The 23,225-nt window shown below is 36.9% G+C and overlaps 2 protein-coding genes across 2 annotated transcripts in view; one reads left to right on the top strand and one right to left on the bottom strand.

Annotated features, from left to right (window-relative positions):
- The window catches only part of Hsd17b12 (hydroxysteroid 17-beta dehydrogenase 12), a 147,849-nt gene that overhangs the window by 105,695 nt on the left and 18,929 nt on the right, over positions 1–23,225 (bottom strand). The window lies entirely within an intron of this gene.
- LOC124958341 (cytochrome c oxidase subunit NDUFA4-like) lies at positions 13,993–15,072 on the top strand. Its single transcript, XM_047516325.1, has 2 exons — positions 13,993–14,056; positions 14,768–15,072. Exons 1-2 carry the CDS (start codon positions 13,993–13,995, stop codon positions 15,037–15,039), a joined length of 336 nt encoding a protein of 111 aa, XP_047372281.1. The 3' UTR covers positions 15,040–15,072.

Raw genomic sequence — 23,225 nt, forward strand, 5'->3', positions numbered from 1 at the left:
GCGAAAGTCCTAGCCCAACAGAGTCCCCTTCCTCCCATTCAGTCCTTGAGGCTCCTGCTGAGCAGCCCTCTGCTATCTTTCACTCTTCTCTTAACCCAACCAGACACTACAGACAGTTACCACTTGCCACTTAAACTAACAAATAAAAAACAAACCCAAACAAATAAACATCCAAAGCATCTGTGAGTTCAGGACAAGAAGGAAGAAACTGTGAAAAGCAGGATCCACTTGGGGCAGCAAATCCCCTGGGCTGACGTCCAGGCAAAGTCACGTGGTTCCTTCTGGCACCACAACCCAAAAATATCTGCTGTCTGATTTTTTCACTTTACTTGGTTAACTGAAGACTTTTCCAAATAATGATTCATTTCAGTTAATGCCACATCCTCTTTAAAAATGCAAACCCTTGTGCAAGAATTAAAAGGCTATCAATCCTCATGCCTCAGCGTGATTAAGTAGAGCCAAACCGCTTAGTAGCTTTCTCCGAGAGAACCCGAAATGTGAGGGTAAACTGGAAGAGGCCTCGTGAGAGCAGGAATTCTAAGTGGCAACAAAGGAGTTACCACCTTTGAGTCACAGAGCCATAGAGACACCAAAGTGGAAAGGCTTATTAGGCGTTTGCTATTTTAGTACAAACACAGTATAAGTGGTAAGAACATAGATGCTAAAATCAAACCAGTGAGGCTGAAGATGGTTCCAATACCATCTCATTGACCTCTTAGAGGTTAGTTACTCTCTATTATCTCAGTTTCTTTAGTTGTAGAGTGAATGTAAAACTATCTGTCCCAAAGAGTCATTGTAAAGATTTGACAAATAACATTAATGCACCCATCCCACAGGACTGAGAATATTAAACAAGACAATGCATATAATATATTTACCAAGGGAACTGAACACAGTAATTCTCAACAAATGTTAACAATTAAAGTAGAAGTAGGAAGTAGAAGGGATATAAAAAGGAAAATAAAAAACTACTAAGGTTTGATATCACACTAAAAACACAAGCAACAAAAGAAAAAATGGAAAACTTGGACTTTATCTAAACTAAAATTTTAAGGGTGGGGGAGTAACTCAATGGTAGAGCACTTGCCTAGCATGTACAAGGCCCTGGGTTTAATCCCCAGGACCACAAAAAAAAAATAAGTAAATAAAATAAAATAAAATAAATTTTTGAGGGCTGGGGCTACAGCTCAGTGGTAGAGTGCTTGCCTTGCACATGTGGGGTACTGGGTTCGATATTCAGCATCACATGAAAAATCTGATGAATAAAGAAAGATATTGTGTTCATCTACGACTTAAAAAAAAATTAAAATAAATATATAAATAAAATTGAGCATCAAAGGACACTACCAAGAGAGTGAAAAGACAATCCAAAGAATGGAAAAAATATTTGCAAATCATGTATCTAAAGGTCTAGTACCCAGAATACATAAAGAACTTCTACAACTCAACAACTAACTCAATTCACTGGGTTTAAAGTTCAAAACTGAGCAAAGGACTTGAATAGACATTTGTCCAAAGATGATACACAAAAGTCAACAAACACATGAAAACATGCTCAATATCATTACAAACATAGAAATGCAAATCAAAACTGCAGTGACAAACCAGGTGGCCATCATTTTCAAAAATGGAAAATAACAAGTGATGGTAAAGACAGATGTAAAATAAAATAGCTGCTGATGAATGCAATTTGGCACTTCCTCAGAAAAAGGTAAACACCATATCATTCAGTAATTCCACGACTAGATATACCCAAAAGAACTGAAAACAGGTATCAAACAGAAACTGGTACATGCATGTTCAAAGCAACTCCCCTGACAAAAGTCAAAAGGTGGGAACAACTCAGATATCTATAGACTGAAGAACAAATAAACAAAATGTGGTATATCCATATAATGAAATATTATTCGGCCATTAAAAAGGAATAAAGTATTGATACATGCTATAATGTGATTAGTCTCTCATCTGAACATCATGCTAAGTAAAACAAGCCAGACACAAAAGGTGAGTTATAGACATTAAGATTCTATCTACATTAAACATCTGGAAGAGGTAAATTCATAGAGAAGAAGGCAGACAGAGATTTCCATAGTCTAAGGGAGAGAGGATGTGGGGTGAACAGCTTTAAGGAAGATGGTGTTTCCTTTGGGATGATGGAAATGTATCAGAACTAGACAGAGGTGACGATTGTATAACATTGTTAATATACCAAATCCAATGGAATTATCCTGGGCTGGGGATATAGCTCAGTTGGTAGAGTGCTTGCCTTGCATGCTCAAGGCCCTGGGTTCAATCCCCAGCACTGCAAAAAAAAAAAAAAAAAAAAAAAGACAACCCATGGAATTATCCAACTTAAAATATTGGATAGTTAATTTTATGTGATGAAAATTTTACCTCAAAAAAATTTTTTAAACCCATTTTAAATAGTTACTAAAGATTAGCTTTTTACTATGGACCATAGTACAAAAGGCAATTGCTATTTCTCTTGCTGCTTGGACCTGTAAATTGGAAGTAAAACTTCAATCAACATATCATCCAATTTACTCTTCTGCATATGGTGGACCCTAAGTCTGGATTGCTCCCAGGGGTAGATGGGCCCATTTACGTATGTATAAACTGAGTACCTAACATGTGCCAAACACAACAGCGGACGCTTTACAGACACTATCTTTTTTAACTGCCCACACTCTATGAAGTACAATCAGTAGCTGCCCAGACAACTCTATGAGGGTTGTAAATAACAAGGTCTTATTATAGTATCTAATTTTTCAGATGAAGAAACAATCTTGAGAGGTTAAATGACTTGCCAATAGTCACGTCATCCTAAATCTAATCAATCACCAGAACATGAATCTACTACACAATAGAAAACTGCCTTATAAACTCAGAACTACCAATAACAGTCACATTTAGCAAAAAATGTACTGTGCATACAAATACTCCAGTCTCTTACTCATTAATCTGATAATGCAGAATCCAACTTTATTTGGCTATCTCATGATTATATCTCATGATTGTACATATTTAACTAGTAAAGTGATAACTAAACAGTTCCTTAACTTATAAACAGTAGGCAGACATATCAGTAGAAAAATAGTGCTCTCTACATGACTGCCCTTAAAATATATAACTCTGGCCTGAAAATGAGTTGTACTGAACTTTACCCAAAAATTCCTATAATTAATTTCTTTGCAATGACCCAAATTTATAAACACCAAGGTAGATAAGAATATAGGGAGGGTCTAGTGCAGATTTTTTTTTTTTAACTTGTTTTAACCTAATTCATCCAGTTTAAAATTTAACAATATTCCTCAGGTAAGTGGGTAAGCTATCCAAAAACAAAGAGACAAGGGATTCTATTCACTCCGTACCTCCCTGCTAACAAGCTATTTCTCCTAAGACACTAGACTTCTCAGGGACACATTACAATGAAGTCCTGTTTGAGTCAGTCTTCCTAGGAAAGACTTCCTCACTTCTCTGAGGATTAAATACTGCCCGGAAGGCATGTATTTTGATGCTATGACCAAAGAGGTCTTCCCACACTCCTAGGTACTTTACATCTAGGAGGAATCATCTTGTCCTGTGTCATGTCTTAGGCCTGGTCAAGGACTTTAAAACAGGGGCTCTGTTGTAGCTCAGTGGTCGAACACTTGCCTAGCATGTGTGAGGCACTGGGTTCGATCCTCAGCACCACATAAAAACAAATAAAAGTATTGTGTCCATCTACATCTAAAAATTAAAGAAAAAGAACTTCAAAACAGCAACCCCAAGAGATCATTTGGTAATTATTCAGTATACATACAGATCTTGGAAATCAAAATAAATTATGGTAGGATCAACAACAAATTTGAGGAAGGAAAGGAAAAATGTTCATCGATTCTCACCTAATTCTTCCCCTGCATCCCTGAAGAGGCAAAACCCTGGATGCTCAACAGAGTTCCTTCTTGCTATAGAACATCTGGCTGGATCCTCTTCCTACTTTTTAGGAAAATCAAGACTGCCAATGAAATCATGCTAAGCAACCTAACAACTATCACACTTTTCAGAATGAACACTCAAATTCACTTCCAACTGAATCTTTTTAAGGGAGCTTAATGTAATTCAACACCCTTTTTCTCAGTTACAGACACTATATTCTACAGAAAATAGTGGTGGGCTGACTAGCAGTCAGGAAACCCATGTTTCTAGTTCTGGCTCCCACTAGCCAAATGGATCTAGACCAATAATTAACATTTCTGAGCCTCAGTTTCAGCATTTTCCCAAAATGTAGTCACAGATGAAAGGAACAACCAAGACCTTAGGAATACATAACCGTGATGAATATAAGTCACAGCAATGACTTCTCTCTCATTTTTAATTTCTAAACAAACAAAAAAAAAAAACCCCATACATCCATGTTTTACAAACAGTATCAGTGGAGTCAGAGCTGATTTAAAATGATAATAAACCTACAGCTATCTCACCTTCTAAAATCCAAAACAGAAAGAACATAAGTAACTGAACCAAAAAACCACTTTTATTTATTTTCAACTTCTTTCCCATGGACCTCTAATAAGAAAGGTAGAAAGCTCGAGACTAGTTTCTTCTGTTTCTCCTGGGAGTCTTTGGTTGAAATGCTGAAGACCAGTAAAATAATTCTCTGCTCGTGATTTGAAGTTTGTCTTATTCAACTTCCTAGATAAACTATCTCCCTGATGCAGAGGTGGGTGGCAAGAACCTCTATGGAGGAGCACTACGGAATCAAAGGAAGCATACTTTTTCTCCCTTGAAGAAACTACCTCTTATCAACAGAACCTCTGAAAAAGGCTGATCTAAAATGTAACCTTGGGCTGAGGGCATAACTCTGTGGTACAGCACTTGCTTAGCATGCGCGAGGCCCTGGGTTTAATCGCCAACACCACAAAATAAACAAAAAACCCCAAAAAGCAATCCTGTATACTTCTCAATGATATCGTTTATTTGCTCACATCTCTCTATTCTACAAAGGCATTGTAGAAACTTAATAGTCTCTAGTAAAAATTTCAAATGTAAATTATTTAACGAAGTTTCACTATCTGACTAGAGCTCAAAGAAAGAACAAGTTCTCTGATACATAGTTATAGTTGTATTGGTCCCCAACCTACTCACCTCCCTTGCAGGTGTCCTGAAGCAACTAAAACTATCTGCTATTTAATGTTTTGAAAACACCTTCAATTCTTCCCAGGATTAGACGCTGCTAAAACTTATAAATCCAGTATTAGATTCTATTAGATGTATAGTTGTCCTTGTTTTTCTTGTTTGGCCGTTAATCCTTAAGATGCAAGGGCACCTGAAATAATTCATTAAATGCCATGCCTTTCAATGCCATCTGCTGGCCCTTACTAACTTAATACCTTATTGCCTTTCCTTTTCAGTTATTCAGAATGAACATGACCTTTAAAGATGCTGGTATATGGCAGCATTGCTTACAACAGCAAAAACTGAAACCATTCAACAATAAGGAACAACTAAATTAAAACATCTAGTTGTAAAATGCATATAGTGTGCATGTATTATACACACACACATATATACAAATATAGAATTAAATAATAGGTAGTTGTAGAACATATATTGTGTGAATATATAGCTATATGCACACATATACATACATAGTATATAATTACTACATAAATGCTAATCTGTAATATATCCATATCTATGTCAATAATATATGGCAATCTATATTATATATTACATAGCACAGACTATCAATACAATGGAACACAAATGCAGCTATCGAAAATTATAGCCCAGCCGGCTTAGTTGTGGCTTAGCACTAGAGTGCTTGCCTAGCATGCATGAGGCACTGGGTTCGTTCTCAGTACCACATATAAATAAATAAATGTCCATTAGCAACTAAAAAAAATTAAAAAAAAAAAAAAGAAATATATATAGCCTAGGGTTGGGGTTGTGGCTCAGTGGTAGAGTGTTCACCTAGCACATGGCCCTGGGTTCGATCCTCAGCACCATATAAAAAATTTTTTAAAAATGAGGGCACTGTGTCCACCTACAACTAAAAAAAATTTTTCAAAAAATTAAAGCCTCATAGACCACATATTAGCAATAAAAACTGTCTGTAATAAATTGCTAAGTGAAAACAAATTGGAGCATAATTGTGTGAAGTGAAATTGACTATTTTTGCTTAGACAATATTTATTTTTACAGAACTTTGGAATTTCTAATAACAATTACCTAATGATGAGCCAAAAGAAGTTTACCAATAATCTACCTCAATTCTCAAAGGCAGTAGTAGGACCGACAAGTACAGTAAAGAGTGTTCTGTATTTTTTGTATACATGTGCATTTTGTTGGGAAAAACCTAGAGTCTAAAAGGTCACACAAAAACTAAAAATTTAGTGGGAGGTACCTCTAGGTAGAACAATGTTAAGTAATTTTTATTTTCTTCTTTTTACTTAGCTGTATTTTCTAATTTTTGTATAATAAGCAAATGTACTTCTTGTATAATGTTTTTAAATTTAAAAATGTAAACGTCTTCAAATTTGAAGTTCAAAAAAAATTACATCCTGTAAATTCTTTTTTTTTTTTTTTTTTTTTTTTGCGGTGCTGGGGATTGAACCCAGGGCCTTGTGCTTGTGAGGCAAGCACTCTACCAACTGAGCTATATCTCCAGCCCATATTCTGTAAATTCTGACTTAAACAGAATTTCACTCCTCGAGCCCTGGGGGACACTGCCACAATGAGGTGTTTGTTTAGTTCAATTAGCATTGAAAGCCTGGAATAGAAAAAGCACTTCAACTCAAGCTTTCCAGAAATGAAACAAAAGAAAAAGGAACAACCCTGCCCTGTGGAGAAACGGGGGCCACAGTCCCTCTCTCTCAATCTGAGACCAAGAGGTATACTGGGCAAAGGACAAGAAAAAGGACTGATCAAAGAGCAAAATGGATGAAAGGATCGAGAGAGGGCAAGTTATTGTGGGTTTTCTGCTGCTTTACCATAACACCAAGTCCTTGGAGAAACAGAGTTGTAAAACTCAGCATTAAAAAGTAGCAGTTTGTTCTATGAGGGGAATTTTTATCAACAAAATGCCTTATACTCATGATTTATTCCTCTAGCATGCTAAAGATTCCAGTAGATTCAAAGTTTGTATAAAATTCCTGTAAATTAGGTCTTCCCTGGAGCCTTCTAAACTCAGGTTTTATGGAAGTATAACAAAGCCACTTTCAGCGAGTTACCTGCTACCATATATAAGAATATCTTCTACTGAGAATAGAAATGCTGTGATATTTTGCATTAAATGTTTTCTGATGGACTCCACTTACTCCTGACAAGGGCTACTCAGTCTAACAAGGCAACGAGGCCCACTCAGCTTCGGCAGGCCTCTTGGTCTATTATAACAGGTCTCAGGCCTTTCTATCGTGTATCTGACTATACAATTGCCCCCTTCACTGAGAACGAGTATGACATTTTTCATAACTGATCCTTAATATAACGCACATTTAAGTAAGTTTACCCTTTATGTAACAACTACAGTCTCACATTTATATACTGTGTAAATAAAATCTGTTCTTTGAATCAGTATGCAAAGCCAACTTCCTCCATTAACTTAATGGAAGCCTTATGAATCTTTTTGGAATGCAAATATCCCCACACACACTTCAGCTATTTTTATAGATTTGTATTTTCCTACACTAGGTTTTAGGAGGTAGACACCACCTGTACTCTGACAGACTGGCAGTTTCTAATTTGGGACAGAATGTGCACAAGAACCCAGACAGAAATTTTACTAGACAGGATGTGTCATAACACTTGTTCTATAGGAGCTACCCAGACACCACGTGAACATGCTTCAACTGGGGAATACGGTCCATCTGAGGGCCAGTGTTGGAAATGGGAAATTCCTCACTCATGAGATGACCAAGTAAAGAAACACACAACAAGACCTGCACGAGTGGATTCTAATTGTACCTGTTGAGTAGGAACATGCTTGCTGATCAGCTTAGGAAACAATCGCTGAAATATAGCAGAACTGTGGACCCAGTCACATCTAACAGCAAAACTCAATCAGTTATGGCAATCAGGGGCAACTGTGCTGATATGAGCCATCTCAGGCCCGACTCATGCCCTCCAAGTCTCCTTTCTTGCTTTTGCTCAGGCTTTAGAGAGTCTACCTAGTACACTCTTTTAGCGTCACTTTCACTCTCCTAGTCCCTCTGGAACACGGAATGGGTGGGATGCCCTCTCTCCAGTTGCTTCTTATTGGCCTCAGGACAACAGTGGCCCAATGTATTTAACTGCCTAACCACTCACCCGTAATATAGGAATGGTGGTAGTACTTAAAGATTAGGTACAGATATCAGATCCTTAGAACCACTCCTGACAGTAAATACCACGTGTGTGTCGGCTGCTATGCTATCAACAAGGTTTGATAAATAAGCACCATTTATTAGAATCATTGTTCAGTTTTTAATTGTTTATTATATAAAGTGAAAATAACAACATGCAGACATTTTTAAATTTAGAAACCTTACAAAAATATTTTATTCATGGCTCCTGACTACTAGATGACTAATGTGGCACAGTCGACAAAAGCCCATTTGGAAATGGCTCTTCTATTCTTTCTTACATCCTATCCTCCATTGGGTTTTCTCTTGCCTGGCCTTCGTGTACTTAAACTCTCATTTCCTTACAGCCTAACTTCAATGGGCCCTCCTGCACAAAGCTTTCCAGGAGGCCCACCTTCTAACAGTAATGACTTACGTTTTTATGTTGTTGCTTCTTCCCCTTTCTTTTTTTTTTAGTTAGAATATAAGGCTCATGAGGATAGGCATAGTTATATTTTATTAATGGATGAATCACTTGTGCCTAAAAAAGCACCTGGCACATTATCAATTAAAATTGCTGGATGATAATATTCATCCTGGCCTACCCCAGACTTCTTTATTGAATAAATAAATCCTCATCTGTTCAAGCCCCATAGTCAGGTGTTCTGTACTTACAACTAAAAACATTTCTATGGTAGGGACCAAGCAGTATACTCACAGAATGTTTGTTATTATCCCTGCCATAAATACTAGTTATTATAAATTAACTAGAATTTATCATGTGCTTACTATGTTCTAAGCATGATGCTTGGAGTTTTTAGTACATTGCTAAGTGAATGTCATCTTCTTAACCCTTATGATAACTTCAGAGGTACATACCAATTTTATAGATGAAGAAGCTGGAACTCAGAAAAGCTAAACAACTTGCCATCGTACACAACACTGCGAGGAATCGACTAACACAAGTGGTAAATGCAATGTTCTGGCTCCAGTGCCTACACCCTGACCTGGAACGCTAACCTGCCATGTATGTGAAATATCCATAAGTAAGTCTCTTCTCTGTAAAATAACAATTACCTCTACACATCAAAAATCCTATTTCCCAAGCCACAATATCCACCAAAGCAATTAATGTTATTAGGCCCTTAAGCAGTTACTCTGTTAATATTTGCTACACAAATAGACAAGTAAACATCAATCCTGCTTTGGAAATTCTGAGCTTTCATAAAAATGAGACATGAATACACATTGTTAAAAAATTCATTTATCATATTTAAAAGTATGTGCCCTTTCTTTTTCTTGATTGCAGGATGTCACAAGCACCTGGAATCAAAAATGCATGTTAAAATTCTCACCCACAAGGGGATGGTACGAGGAGGTGGGGTCTTTGGTAAGTATTCAATTTGTGAGGACAGAGCTTTCATGAATGGAATTAGTACTCTTTCAGAGACCAGAGGGGGCTCATTTGCCTCTTCCCCCATGTGAGCAAGGTACCACCTGTAAACAAGGAGACAGGTCATTGCCACATACAGAATCTGCCAGCACCTTGGTCCTGGATTTTACGGTCTTCAGAACTGTGAGAAATAAAATTCTGTATTAATAAGCCACCCAATCTATAGTATTTTGTTATACAGCAGCCCAAGTAGGATAAAACAGTTTCCTAACCAATTACGTGGTAAACTATGTTCTATGTATTCAGAGCTAACACTATACAGTTTAGATATGAGGTGTCCCAAAAGGCGCCTGTTCTGGGGTGAAATGATTAGATTATGAACACTGTAACCTAGTTAGTCCATCCTATTTAAATGAACTGACAGTGGTAAATATAGGCAAGTGGGCGTGGCTGAGGAGGTGGGTCACTGGGAGCACACCCTATAAGGGCACTCACCCTGTGCCCCCCTCTTCTCTCTCTGCTTCCTGGCTGTGAAGAGTGGAGCAGTGCTCCTCCACCACACCCTTCCCCCATGATTTGCTGCCTCATCTTAGGCCCAGAGCAATGGAGTTAGCCATCTATGGATTGAGACCTCCGAAACCATGAGCCCAAAATAAACTTTTCCTCCCAAAGTTGTTTCTGTCAGGTATTTTGGTCACAGTGATGAAAAGCTGACTAACTGTAACAATGGATTTATTTTCAACCCAAGCCAGTAGGCTTTCTGCCATATATGGTAACCCCTAGGCCCTTTAGGCAGCTATTTTCCGTAAAATAAGGTCAATCCCTTGTTGTATGAGACAAATAAATGAACACAAATACATATACACGCATAAAACAACACATTAAGAGAAGGCAGTCAGAATCCAAATGGACCCATGAAGAGTGCCTCCCAGGTATGTATTCTCCTTTCCCAGCCTTCAGCTCAGTGATCTACAGCAGCTTCCCATATTAGACAATAAGCCAGAGATGCCGTAAGCAGCTGCACAGAGATGAATGAACTGTGTGGTGCTGCAAATCTGTGAATTGAAGAATCTAATGCATGAATTGAAATAAAAAAAAAAAAAAAAAAAAATTCTTTTCCACCAAACAGTTGTTCAAACAAATCAAAGGAAAAAGAGGTGTTGGAGGGAAAATGAGACAAAGAACAAAATCTGGTCTATGTGATACATTTATAAAACTGACGGTCTGTCAGCAAGATACTGATGAATATTTTTGCAGGATAAAAATGGCAACCCAGGTCTAAAAATAAACCACTGTGCTGCAGACCTGTCTGGTTCAGCTGCACCACTAGAATACAAACACCCTCCCTCACCAGTGCATTTCAACTCAAGGGTTCACAAAGAAGGAAAACCTGAACATTTTGTTAGCAAGAGAAGATATTTTACCTGGTTTTAAAACAGTTATGTTACCTATGTAACATATATTGAATTCAATATGTTTCATTTTCTTAAAAAATATTTCATTTTCTTAAAAAAGGTAAAGTAAATGGTAATAGCAATAAACCATTAATTTACCTTTTATAAAAGATTACTGCCTCCCAAAAACCTTATAATAAAATGGAGTGGTATTATCACCAATGAGATAATATCCTAAAATAGGAATTTAAAAATAAAATTATAAGTTCTTTCTAAGCCATGCTGACTTGAATGGCAGATCTAGTCAAATGCTATCTCCAAAATAACTCTGGAGATAGGACCAAAAAAAAAAACCCCTATCTCATTTTGCACCCAAACTTACAATAAAAAACTGCCAGCTAAAATGCAAATGTGGCTGGGGTTGTGGCTCAGTGGTAGAGCACTTGCCTAACATGTGTGAGGCACTGGATTGGATGCTCAGCACCACATAAAAATAAATAAAGGTGCATCAACTGAAAAATATTTTTTAAAAAATACAATACTTAAAAAAAATAAAATAAAATGTAAATGTGAATTAACTGTCCTTCACAAGCAGCTTTTTAACTCATCAAATCTATTCACCTTACTCAATCTTGTAGTTACAATTCTGGCCTGAGCTAACTGGTGATTTGCAACTCAAAGAGTTACAAACCTGTGGAATGCTATCATTGAACACTGTGATTGCTATTCAAGACAGGGACTTGCTATGTTGCCCAGGATGGTCTTGAACTCATGTGCTCAAGTAAACCTTGGGCTCAGTCTCCCAAGTATCTGGGACCATGCCCACACATCACCATTTTTAACAGTAAAAATAAATTAACTCTCTGAAACAATAAAAACATGAATAATAAATTACACTTGATCCTTTATGGCCATACCCACTTGAATAAATAGAAAAAAAGAAACAGACCATTTCAGGGTCCAACAAAGTTGTCACAACAGTTCAACAGACCCCTCCTAAGTTCTGACAACATTCACTTGGGCTACTCATTTCACAGTAGACAGCTATACATTACAATATAAACATATCCTCCAACATACATCCACATACTTCCACCACTGCAGCTAGTGCCTCAATCAAAATGGCAATATTAATGGGGAAATATCAAAAGTCATAAGATAAAAACAATTTCCTTGTTAGAAGTTTTTATATCATCAATCTTATTTTTGTAGTGGGTTTCACAAATTTAATGATCAAGATAAAATTCTTACTTCCCATATTAACCTTGTTCCTCTATCTAAACTCCCTATGGGAAAACCTATTTAGTTGCTCTTGCCAAAAGCATCCAAGATGGCTTTGATTCCTCTCTATCCCATATTTAATCCATCCAACAAGACTGGTCTACTCTAGCTCCCAAACACATACCTTATATGACTACTTGTCACCCCATAAAGCGCTCTGCCTAATTCAAAGCACCATCATTCATATCTCCCCTTGATGACTGCAAGGCTCCATAACACCCATCCTGTGCCCATGCTTGGGCACTAGTCTATTCATAACACAGCAGACAGTTATCTTGGTATAAAGTAGATAACATCCCATCACTACCCTCTTGACTTCCCATTATTCAGGATAAAATCCAAAATTCTTTCCATTTTCTACAGGATCTTTCACAACTTAACCAGGCCCACCTTTTATCTTCTACTATAGTAACCCCCTCACCTTCTTTACCTATTCATATTCCAGTTGAAAGTCTTGCCTTTCCTAAAACACACCTAGTCATGTTCCATCTGTGGGTCTTTTTAATTTGCTTTTCCCTTCACCTCAACACTTTTTATCCTAGAGCTTCACGTGACTCACTGCTTCTCATCATTCAATGTCATGTCTTCCCAGAGGCCTCCCTGACCACCCTGTCTTAAAAAATCTCAGATTCTTGCTTTATTCCATCGCCACCTGATTGTTATTAATCGAGTTGATTACTGTCCATCTTTTCCTACTTGAACGTAAGCTGTCTTACTCATCACTATATCCACTTAAAAAGTTAAAGCATAAACTAATCATCTACAGCAACAAAGAATACAAACTTAAATATCTGTAGAAGACAGGTAATGAAAGTGAATAAAAGAAATTTCCAGCTAATATACTAATGCAGGCCCAATACAACAATAGCTTACTAAATTTCAAAAAAGGACTCATAAACAACCTTATAGATGTAATCTTCCCATTATTTAATGTTGAAAACATTGTTTTAAAAAAACAAAAACCAAAAAATCTGTACAAGTCAAATAAACCATATCTGTAAGCCTGATATACACGAGAGCCCCCATTTATTAACTTCTTGCCTACAGTAAATTTCCTAAACGTATACTTATTTAGTGGAAAAGATTATTCCTAAGATGACCATAACAACCCATCTCATTCTACATGCCTTTTGGAATGTGAATTTGCCACTCCTCCCACCAGAAGATAGAATCTACTCTCTTTCCCTTGAATATGTGACCTGCTTTGACCAACTTGCTTTTTAGTCTTCTGGTCTAGGTCTTAGGAGGGCTTGCAGTCATGTAAGGAATTCCAGCCAAGCCTACTGAATGAGAGGGAGACAGGTGGAAGAGATTTGACACTCATGAGGAAGGTCATCTTAGATACTCTGGTCCTTGTCAAACTTCCATGAGCAACCACAGACTCCAGACAAGTAAGGTCATATCTTGAATCCTCCTGCCCCAGAAAGTCATCTTAGCTGATCCTGCAGGTACAGAGGTAAGACATTCTTGAGCCTAGCCCAAATTTTTGACATACAGAAATATAATGAAATGACTGTTATTTTAAGCAACTACATTTTGGAGTGGCTTATTTCTCAGCAACAGAGAATTGAGACAGAAACCAATATCTAACAGTGAGGTGTTGAAAACTACCACCTAAAACATGCAGAATTGGATTTTGGGACCTGGTGCCCAGCAGAAGCTGGAAAGTGGCAAGTACTATGTCTGTAAAGGCCAGAAGAGAACACTGCTATTAGAGCAGGAGAGAGGACAAGTCATATGGTATATAAGGGCAGAATGTTTAGAAAGACTTTTATTGCAATAATATTTACCTACTACTACCTAATTTAATAATTACATAAGAGAATATTTGCCTAACTTGTGGAATTGACTAAAGACATCTCCAAGTAGAAGATCTAAAGTGCCAACTGGTTTCTTTTAACGCATAAAATTAGAGAGAAATTAATGAAGGACTGACTTAACTTCATAGAAGAATTCAGAGGAAGTACAGAGGGCTGAGACAGTCTCTCCAACTGGCAAAAAGATTCTCAAGATAGGAAATTGCCTCTGAGTAAATATCTAAGTAAGAGTTTGTTCATTGGTCTTTTGCTGAAACAGTGAAAGGATTTAATGTATTGCCTAGTAGAACCTTCTCAACTATACAAAGGAACTTCTAAGAATCTTAAAGATCTGCCTTTCAATAGTCTAACAGAACCAAAGCAAAGAGAGTTCTATACTGGGAAAAAAAAAATGGATGTGGCTTTAGGGACATGGAATTAATCCCCAATAAAATTTATAGAAAACTCAAAAGTTTTAAAGAAAATGTAGTACTAAAAGAACCACTAGAGGAGGTTCTGGGTGACTTTGAGCGTCCGCACAGGTTGGGTGCAGAAGCTGCTTGGTCTTGGGTCCCACAGAGCTGTTTTTATCGCTTTTAGGGTCGGAGCCCTCAGTTGCAAACATACTCTGCCACATCATCGGTCAGGCCAAGAAGCATCCAAGCTTAATTCCCCTCTTCGTATTTATTGGAGCAGGAGGTACTGGAGCAGCACTGTATGTGATGCGTCTGGCATTGTTCAATCCAGATGTCAGCTGGGACAGGAAGAATAACCCAGAACCCTGGAACAAACTGGGTCCCAATGATCAATACAAGTTCTACTCAGTAAATGTGGATTACAGCAAACTGAAGAAAGAAGGTCCAGACTTCTAAGTGAACTGTTTCACTATAAAGCTGCTTAGAATGAAGATCTTTAAAAAGTCATCCGCACAATTTTCCACTTAACCAGGAAATACTTCTCCTTTAAATGCATGAAATCATATTGATTTATTAGAGTTTATTACACTGATGAATAAATCTCTGAAACTTGATATGTGTCACTATTTAATGTAGAAAATTTTAGAACTTTATTGAGTATAAGAAATAAACTATTAAAATTTAAAGAATTTCTTGAATATATACTTATATAATTGAAACTGCTTTAATAAAGGTTTCATTTTGCAAAAAAAAAAAAAAAAAAAGTAAATAAATAAAAAGAAAAGAACCACTAGCTTGGATTAAATAATTTTAAATAAATTCAAAGTAATTTTTAAAAATAGGAAAGTCTTTGTGGGTACTTAACTTTAAAGGTAGGAAGCAGGTTAAAAAGGCTACTCAGCTGCAAACAGAAATCATTCCTGTGAAAAAGAAAAGGAGAAAACCAAGAGCCCAAAAGATAGAGCTAAGAGTTTCTGAAAACAATATAAAAAGAGAATTCCCAAGGAGCAGAACTGGGCACTAATCAAAGTACATTCTTGATATATGGAGTAGGAGAACTAGTGATACATACCCAATGGAATTCAAAACTGCTATGGACCAGTGAGGACTGTTCCTCCTGGGATTTTTTTGAGTGGGAATGTCTATTGCAGTTTTCTTGTCCCTGTCTTATCACTGTATGCTGGATGGGGAGAATGGAGAGGTAGGAGTAGGCAACTTGTAGTTCACAAGTCTCTAGATCCTAAGAAGCAGTATCAGGGCAGCTGTGCCTTATAAATCTCAAGTGTATCTGTACTTGAGTTAAATGATAAGATTCTGGACTCCATACATGCCTGTAATCCCAGTGACTCAGGAGGCTAAGAGGCAGGAGGATCACAAGTTCAAAGTCAGCTTGGGAAACTTAGTAAGACCCTGCCTCAAAATTTTAAAAAAGTCTGGAATGTAGCTCAGTGGTAGACTGTTTTCTTAAAATGCATGAAGACCTAGGTTCAATCCCTAGTACCACACACACACACACACGCACACACAGAAGATAGTGGACTCCAAGTTGATGCCATAATCAGATAAGACTTATAGGGAAGCATTAAGTATATTTTGCATGTGGAGATGGGAACTCTTATGCTCAGAGGGCAGACTATAGTAGACCATTTTCAAAGATGGCTACTATACTACCTTCTTTCTTCTTCTTCTTCTTCTTTTTTTTTTTTTAAGTGCTGGGGATTGAACCCAGGGCCTTGTACTTGTGAGGCAAGCACTCTACCAACTGAGCTATATCCCCAGCCCCTACCTTCTATCTTCTACCACCGTGCTCTGCAATTTGTCCTTCTCCTGTCAAAAGGTGGGATCTTTTCCCTTCCACTTAAATCTGGGTTGGTCTTGTGATCTGCTCTGACCATCAGAATATAACACAAACACACAGTGGGGTGGAGGGAGGGAGAAAATATAGCTTCCAGAATCAGAGCCTTAAAATACCTCACAACTTTTGTTTTCACCTTCCTGAAACAAACTCAGTGCCAGGTAAGGAAGCTCAGTCTAATCTAGTGAATGAGGTCACATGGAGAAGAATGGAGGCGCACCAATTAATGCGTCCAGGTCCCAGACTTGGATATGAAGCAATCTTCAATCTGATAGCTCCAGTGGAGCTACCCTAGCCAATTCTACACAGGATAGAGTAAAGTTATCTCCACTGATATCTGTGCAAATTCCTGATCCACAAAGTCATGAACAATACTGTGGCTGGTTGCTCTTTTAAGCACTGTGTTTCAGGATCACTTGTTATATCGCAATAGGCAACTGAGATGCTGGGGAAAGGTCAATCTGAATAATGGAAATGTCTGAATTCTTGAATTTAAAAAGTACATTTTTAATAACTTTTAATCTTTCACAGTGACTTTTAGGATAATAACCTAGGACTGAATCCCTCATTTATCAAATAGAGCTCTTAATGTATGCCAGGTACAGTTCTGGGCTCTAGGAAAACACCAGTGGATTAAAGACCTCATGGAGTTTATATTCTCATGAGGGGAACAAGGATAGGCCTCTACTGATCTGCTTTAATAAATAGGATGATATCTAATTACACACCAATATTGTGAGCTAGTGTTTGCCAACTAACTAACTAAATCTGGTTTTACCTTTCTCCTTGAAATTGTTACTTGGATGTTTTATCACTGTACCAGGAGTTATTTTTAGCTTGGCCTTTCTTCAGACTGAGCTAAAAGAAAAACAAGGTCAAGATGATATAAGACCACTAGTAAATTTGGTGCAACTGAATGTTCAGATATCTTCTACATACTAAATTTATTCTCTGATCTAGAACATTAACACTTTCACACCTTTGTTTCTCTTCTGGAGTGTCCTTGCCCTGCCTTCACCTGGGGAACTCCTCCCTCTCTCAGGTCTCACAGCCATGCCAGGTGTTTTTCCACTACATCCTATGCATACATACAGCACACGACTGAGTATTCCAAAGTCTAAGTTCTTGTTTTCTTGCTTAATTGTCTCTACTAGATAGTTAGCTCCACTAGGCAAGGAACCATTCTTTCATTCCTAACACAAACTTACATGTAATTTTAAGTGATTAGCAAATGTTTGTGGAATAAAAGCCTTAAAACCTTGATTAAAGCATGGTTCCCTCATCAGTAAAATGGGACTGATCATCCAAGGAGAAGACAGAATTGCAACTTGCCAGGAAAATTGAATGTACTGTTTAAATCAAATTCCCATGCAGGTACATGTAAGCTCTGATTTCTTGTTACTTTTGTTTTGCTTTCATTAGACATTCATTTTGCAGTCACTTGTCTGATCCTGACTATCTATATTTTAACTCAGAAGCACAAAAGAAAACCATCAGGTTTTGAAACACATCCAAAGGGCAAACACAATTAAATTTGTGGGTTTTTAAAAAGTTCCAGGCTTCTAGACCTAAACAGACTTACCAACTTAGTTTGTAAGACATGATTCCTCTGTTTTCCACATAAATGTGATTATTTGGAAATGAAGTGTTCGCATGTTCTATTACACAGGCAGGATTATACAAGTCAAAGAACTTGAGGAATATGTATAAGGACCATTGGAGTTGTCATCCTGTCCTTGAAACATCTACTAACAAGCAGAGGGACTTAAATCTATACTGTTCAACACAGTATCCACTAGACACATGTGGCTATTAGTTTGATGTTAAATTCAAATAGAATAAAACTAAGCATTCAGTTCCTCAGTCACACCAGTCACACTTCAAGTGGCAATAGTTGATGACCAACCTGTAAAACACAGGCACAGAATGTTTCCATCATCACAGAAAGTTCTATTGGACAGCACTGCTTAAATGAATAAAACACAGTTTTCATATCAAATTACTGAAAAGTCTAAAATGGCTCTCTGCCTGCAGTAATGAAAACAGTGTGATATTTCAGAAGAAATAAACAGATATTCTATGGAAATATATCATTTTTTCATAGGCTGATAGAATGCAAGCTTACGTTAAAATTCATTCTTTGAAATGACTAACATTTCAATTAAGGACAGTTCATTTTGTTTAGCAAACTTTTCTCACTATAACATAGATAACCCACCTCCCTTGACAGGAGAGCTTGCTCCCACAACCTCCAAAGACCTTTTTCGTAATGTACATCTTCAATATTATCACCTTTGGTATTTAAGGAAGCAATTTTCTAAAAGCCTTCCCAATTTAAAAGTCTGAATATTTTCTTCAAATTAATATATTACACTATAGTTTTGGAGTATTCTATCTGCTAAAATATATGAAACATTATGTTACTGGGACTCCAGTAGATAAATGTTAATTTTATAAAACCTAATTTAAGAGTAAAGTTCCTGAATGGCTTTTTCTAAAGAAGATATTTCTGCAAATTTAAATTTAAAAGATGACAAACTGATTAGGTACTAAAGTTTATATATTATACCCATAAAATAGGTTCTTTTCTTTTGAAATATTAAGTTTTCAAAAGCAAAACTCAGGTTAGTTTGCAGGAATTCCACAAATTCAATGGAATTTTTAAAGAATTTCAAAGTACAGTGGGCAAAACTACTTACTAGATTTAAAAACAAACAAAAAACAAAACTAAGTATGTTTCCCCTGGGTCCTCTTAAAAGAGCAAAATATGTTTATTTCCATATACTATATATATTTTATTTACATATATATGTATTTTTACATATATTATATATATATAAATTTATAATGTTTATTTCCATATACTGCATAAAAGCCAAAGGAAAATTCACTTGAATAAAAATCATCTTTATTAAAAATTTTTAGCAAGTCTTTGGTGCTCGTCAGCACCCTCTAGAGTCAGTTACTACAGTTCAGAATGAACCAGATTTTAAAACACAGAAACTTATTATTTAAAATAAAAACTTAGGTAAAGAATTTTTATGTAACTGAAATCTATGACATCATACAATCCTCCTCGAACACTTTCAGCCTCCACTGAGTGAGTCAGTTTTCCCCACAAAGGGGCGGAAACAGGCTGTGCCTGCTAACTCACATGCACAGCATTCCACTGTAGAACTCGGTGTCCCCCAACAAAGGCTCCAGTCTCCAGTCAGAGCTGCACGTGGCCCATCTGCAGGTCACCATTAACACGAAGAAGCCCAGTGTTCACCCAAGAGACAATGTGTAGGCCACCCCACAGCACAAAACAGCAGCCCTTTCTATTTAATAAAGTGGGGAGTGGTAGTTAATTCCCTACTTCCTGAATGCTTAATATATACAGAGTAGTGGCAAAATGTTTCTTGTTCATGTGCTGAATTAACTTGGGGTTTTCTTTGGTCTCTTCCAAAAATTTTAACAATTATAAAGTTATCATGTGAGTTAGGCATAGAGGGCAATTTCAATATCTCCCCACTTTCAACTTCTATTAGAGTTGCCAAATGCTTCATAAATTGAATATGTCACAAGGGAGAGGACAAAAGGTCACAAACACTGCATCAAAGGCATTGAGTCAAAGCAATGCTAATAAATCCACCTTTGAATCATCAACAAACTCAGAGGAGAATTTATGCATAATATCCTTGTTTATGAGGGGTAAAAAGACCCTCTTTCTTTTACGTAGAAAACAGTTATGCAGCTTGGATCTTACGTGGCTGTGCTTACAGCCTGTCCTGTCTGCTGCTTATTACCTGAGCTACTTCACCGCCCTTTGTTTTCTCCACTGGAGGGCACAGTTAGCTAAAAAGAAAATTTGATGAAATCTAATTTGTTCTGCTCTGCGGTTCTAGAAAAAGTATGGGTGAAAAAGAAGGTTAAGGCTGCTACTGGGAAAGACACTTCAGTCATGTTTAGGAATTACATTTATCTCTGCTCTCCTTGAAAGTCATTAATAAAGACAATCATTAATTGGTTAAGACAATTATGCTCCAAACAGCACTATTTACAAAGTATAAATAAAAGATGAGGTGGAAGGCAAAGAAAGATAAAATCCAATGATGGAAATGACCCACTTCAGGCACAGAGTGACCTATAAGAGTACATGCAAATAAAGCTGGCAGCGTAGCTCAGTGGTAGAGCACTTGCTTGATATATGCAAGGTCCTGGGTTCCATCCCTGGTACCACAAAAAATAAGTAAAATAAAAAAGTACATGCGAATAGAAAAATCCCTTTTTTCAACAATAGTACACCAGTACCTCTGTCCTGCTAAGGAATCTCTAGAAGAATGTGGTGCTCAACCACCCAGGTCTACAGCAATGGCATAAATGATATACTCAGCAAAAATAAGGTTTAGTTTTATTGTTTAAAATAATCATTTTAGAGTTATGCCAATAAAGGACACTATTCAAGAATTCATTCAGAGCTGCCTCTTCTTTACAAACCCAATCAATCCTAAGAACACAGTGTAAAATATTTTCAATAAGTAAAAAAAAATCACTAGTAAAGAGACACATAAATACCACACTTCTAAATAATGTCAATAAATGTAGTTTTCAAAGAAGCTTATAAACAATAGCCTTTTGTTATATTTTAAGTTGCTTTAGAATAAAATTGCCATTAGGTTTCAACTTACCGGTAGTAAGCTTTCTAAGAGCTTTTGTTTGTATTAAAAGTAATGATGTGATAGGACAATTCTCCATGGATCTGACCCAGGTTATCATGTTTTATTATGTCAGTTGACAAAATATTACAATTTACATTATGAACTGAATGCATCTCCCTGAATTTGCTATGTTGAAGCCTAAACTTTCAATGCGATGGTATTTAAGTGTGAAGTTTTGGGAAGGAAGTTAGGCAGGAGCCCTCATGAATAGGAGTAGTGCCCTTATTAGAAGAGGTGAAAACATGTGAGGACACAATGAGAAGACAGCCAACTGCACACCAGGAAAGCTTCACCAGATATCAGGAGCCTTGATCTTGGACTTCCCAGCCTTCAGAACTGTGAGAAATAAATTTGTTGTTATAGCCATCCAGTCTGAGGTATTCTGTTATAGTAGCCTGATCTAAGATAATTTAGTTTTTTTTTTTTTTTTGTTACAGATAGTTCAATTCAATTTTTATAAAGTAACTTTTATAGAGTAGAGCAAAATAACTTTCAGTGGTAGTAAGTCTTCAAAAAGGCCATCTAAGCAGTGCATGTGTATGTGTGTATTTTTTAAGTGCCGAGGACAGGTGCAGAGCCTTGGACATGCTAAGGTCACACAAATTATTCATTTTGTTTTAAAAGTGATTCACCAAAGAAACCCAAAAATCCCAGCTTAGATATTCTGCATAATTCAGCCAGATCCATCCTCTGCAGTTCTAGAAGAAAGGCTTCCATTTACCTGATAACACAACTGATTGCTCTCAAACCTTTCCTTCATTTACTTAACTACTAAGAATAGTTGTAGTCTAAAAAGGCAAAGAGAAAAGTTAGCACAAAGTTCCTCTGTTCTCCTGACACACAAGGAATAACAAAGAGGTCAGTGTGATTGGAGAAGACAAAAGAGATTTCTTTCAGATCTCAGCTCAAATGTCCCTGTAATAAGAAAACCTGCCCTAACCACCCTATGTAAAACAGCAGAGATATATCCATCCTCCTCTGTTATTCTCTATCACTTACCTTGCTTTGCTTCTGTTCTTAGTACACGTCACTGGACTCACCAAATATTTGTTTGCTTATTGTCTGTCTTTTCCCATGAAATGCAAGATCCATGAGAGCAAAGACTTTGTCCATCTTGTTCACTGCTCTACCCTAAAACACTATAAAGAATCTAACATACCAGGTGGTCAAATACCTGTTGAATGGACTAAATAAAATAATTATAGCAATATGAAGAGAACTCAAGAATACTTGATGTAACGTCCCTGATGTCATATCCCTGATGTGAGACACCAGTATCAAATAAGGAACAGAAGTGATAATAATAAATGTAACAAAATTTAAAGAAAAAAAAAGCACAAGAACTTCAGGATTAAAACTGGTAATAACAGCTACCTATTCTCATACTTGTCTTGAGCCTGTCATCAAAAGAATTAGATTCCTACACTAGTCAGCGATAATATTGTATCTTAAACACAGGACCGGTTGTCTTTAACTCCAAAGAATATTTCATCTATCAATATTTCATCTATAACAATAAGGCAGGCATTCCTAAGGCAAAGTTTGAATAAGTGACTGAATCTCTTATCAGAAGGGATACGCCTATGCACAGAAGCTAGGTTTCCTTGAACCCTCAGCCACAGTGTGTGACCAGAGTCTTCAGAGACTGAGAGGATGAACTTCTTATTGCCCTACAATCATTTTACACTTAGGCTTTATATTACTGCTGCTCAAGATAAACTTTATTTTCTATTTAAAGCAACATTTATATGCATACTCCAGCTCTCCTTGCTTTTGAAATTCAACATCCGTAAAGCCATATACCCATCAGGGATACAAAGTGGAGGCCAGGTCTCAGAGTTCCATGTATCTTTGCTCTAGCTTTTCCATGACTCAAATGGCACATTTCTTCACCATTTCAATTTTTTTAAATAAATAAATTTAAGTACCTCTGAATCTTTAACCATATAATTGATGATTTTCCAAACTCGGAATATTTAAAAATGGGGTCTATAACTGTTACACTTAATACATGAACAGGAGTAAACAGTGGGATGAGAGTATACCCCGAGGACCACGGATGGCTTTTGAACATAATTAGACAAATA

Source organism: Sciurus carolinensis, chromosome 11 (assembly GCF_902686445.1).
Source record: "Sciurus carolinensis chromosome 11, mSciCar1.2, whole genome shotgun sequence".
Lineage (NCBI taxonomy): Eukaryota > Metazoa > Chordata > Mammalia > Rodentia > Sciuridae > Sciurus > Sciurus carolinensis.

Bases quoted from the DNA above. Each gene is read 5' to 3' on its own strand.
- LOC124958341 (XM_047516325.1), top strand. From the start codon at position 13,993: ATGCAGAATTGGATTTTGGGACCTGGTGCCCAGCAGAAGCTGGAAAGT. The intron at 14,057-14,767 runs GTAAAGGCCAGA...TATCGCTTTTAG, and splicing joins AAGTGGCAAGTACTATGTCT to GGTCGGAGCCCTCAGTTGCA.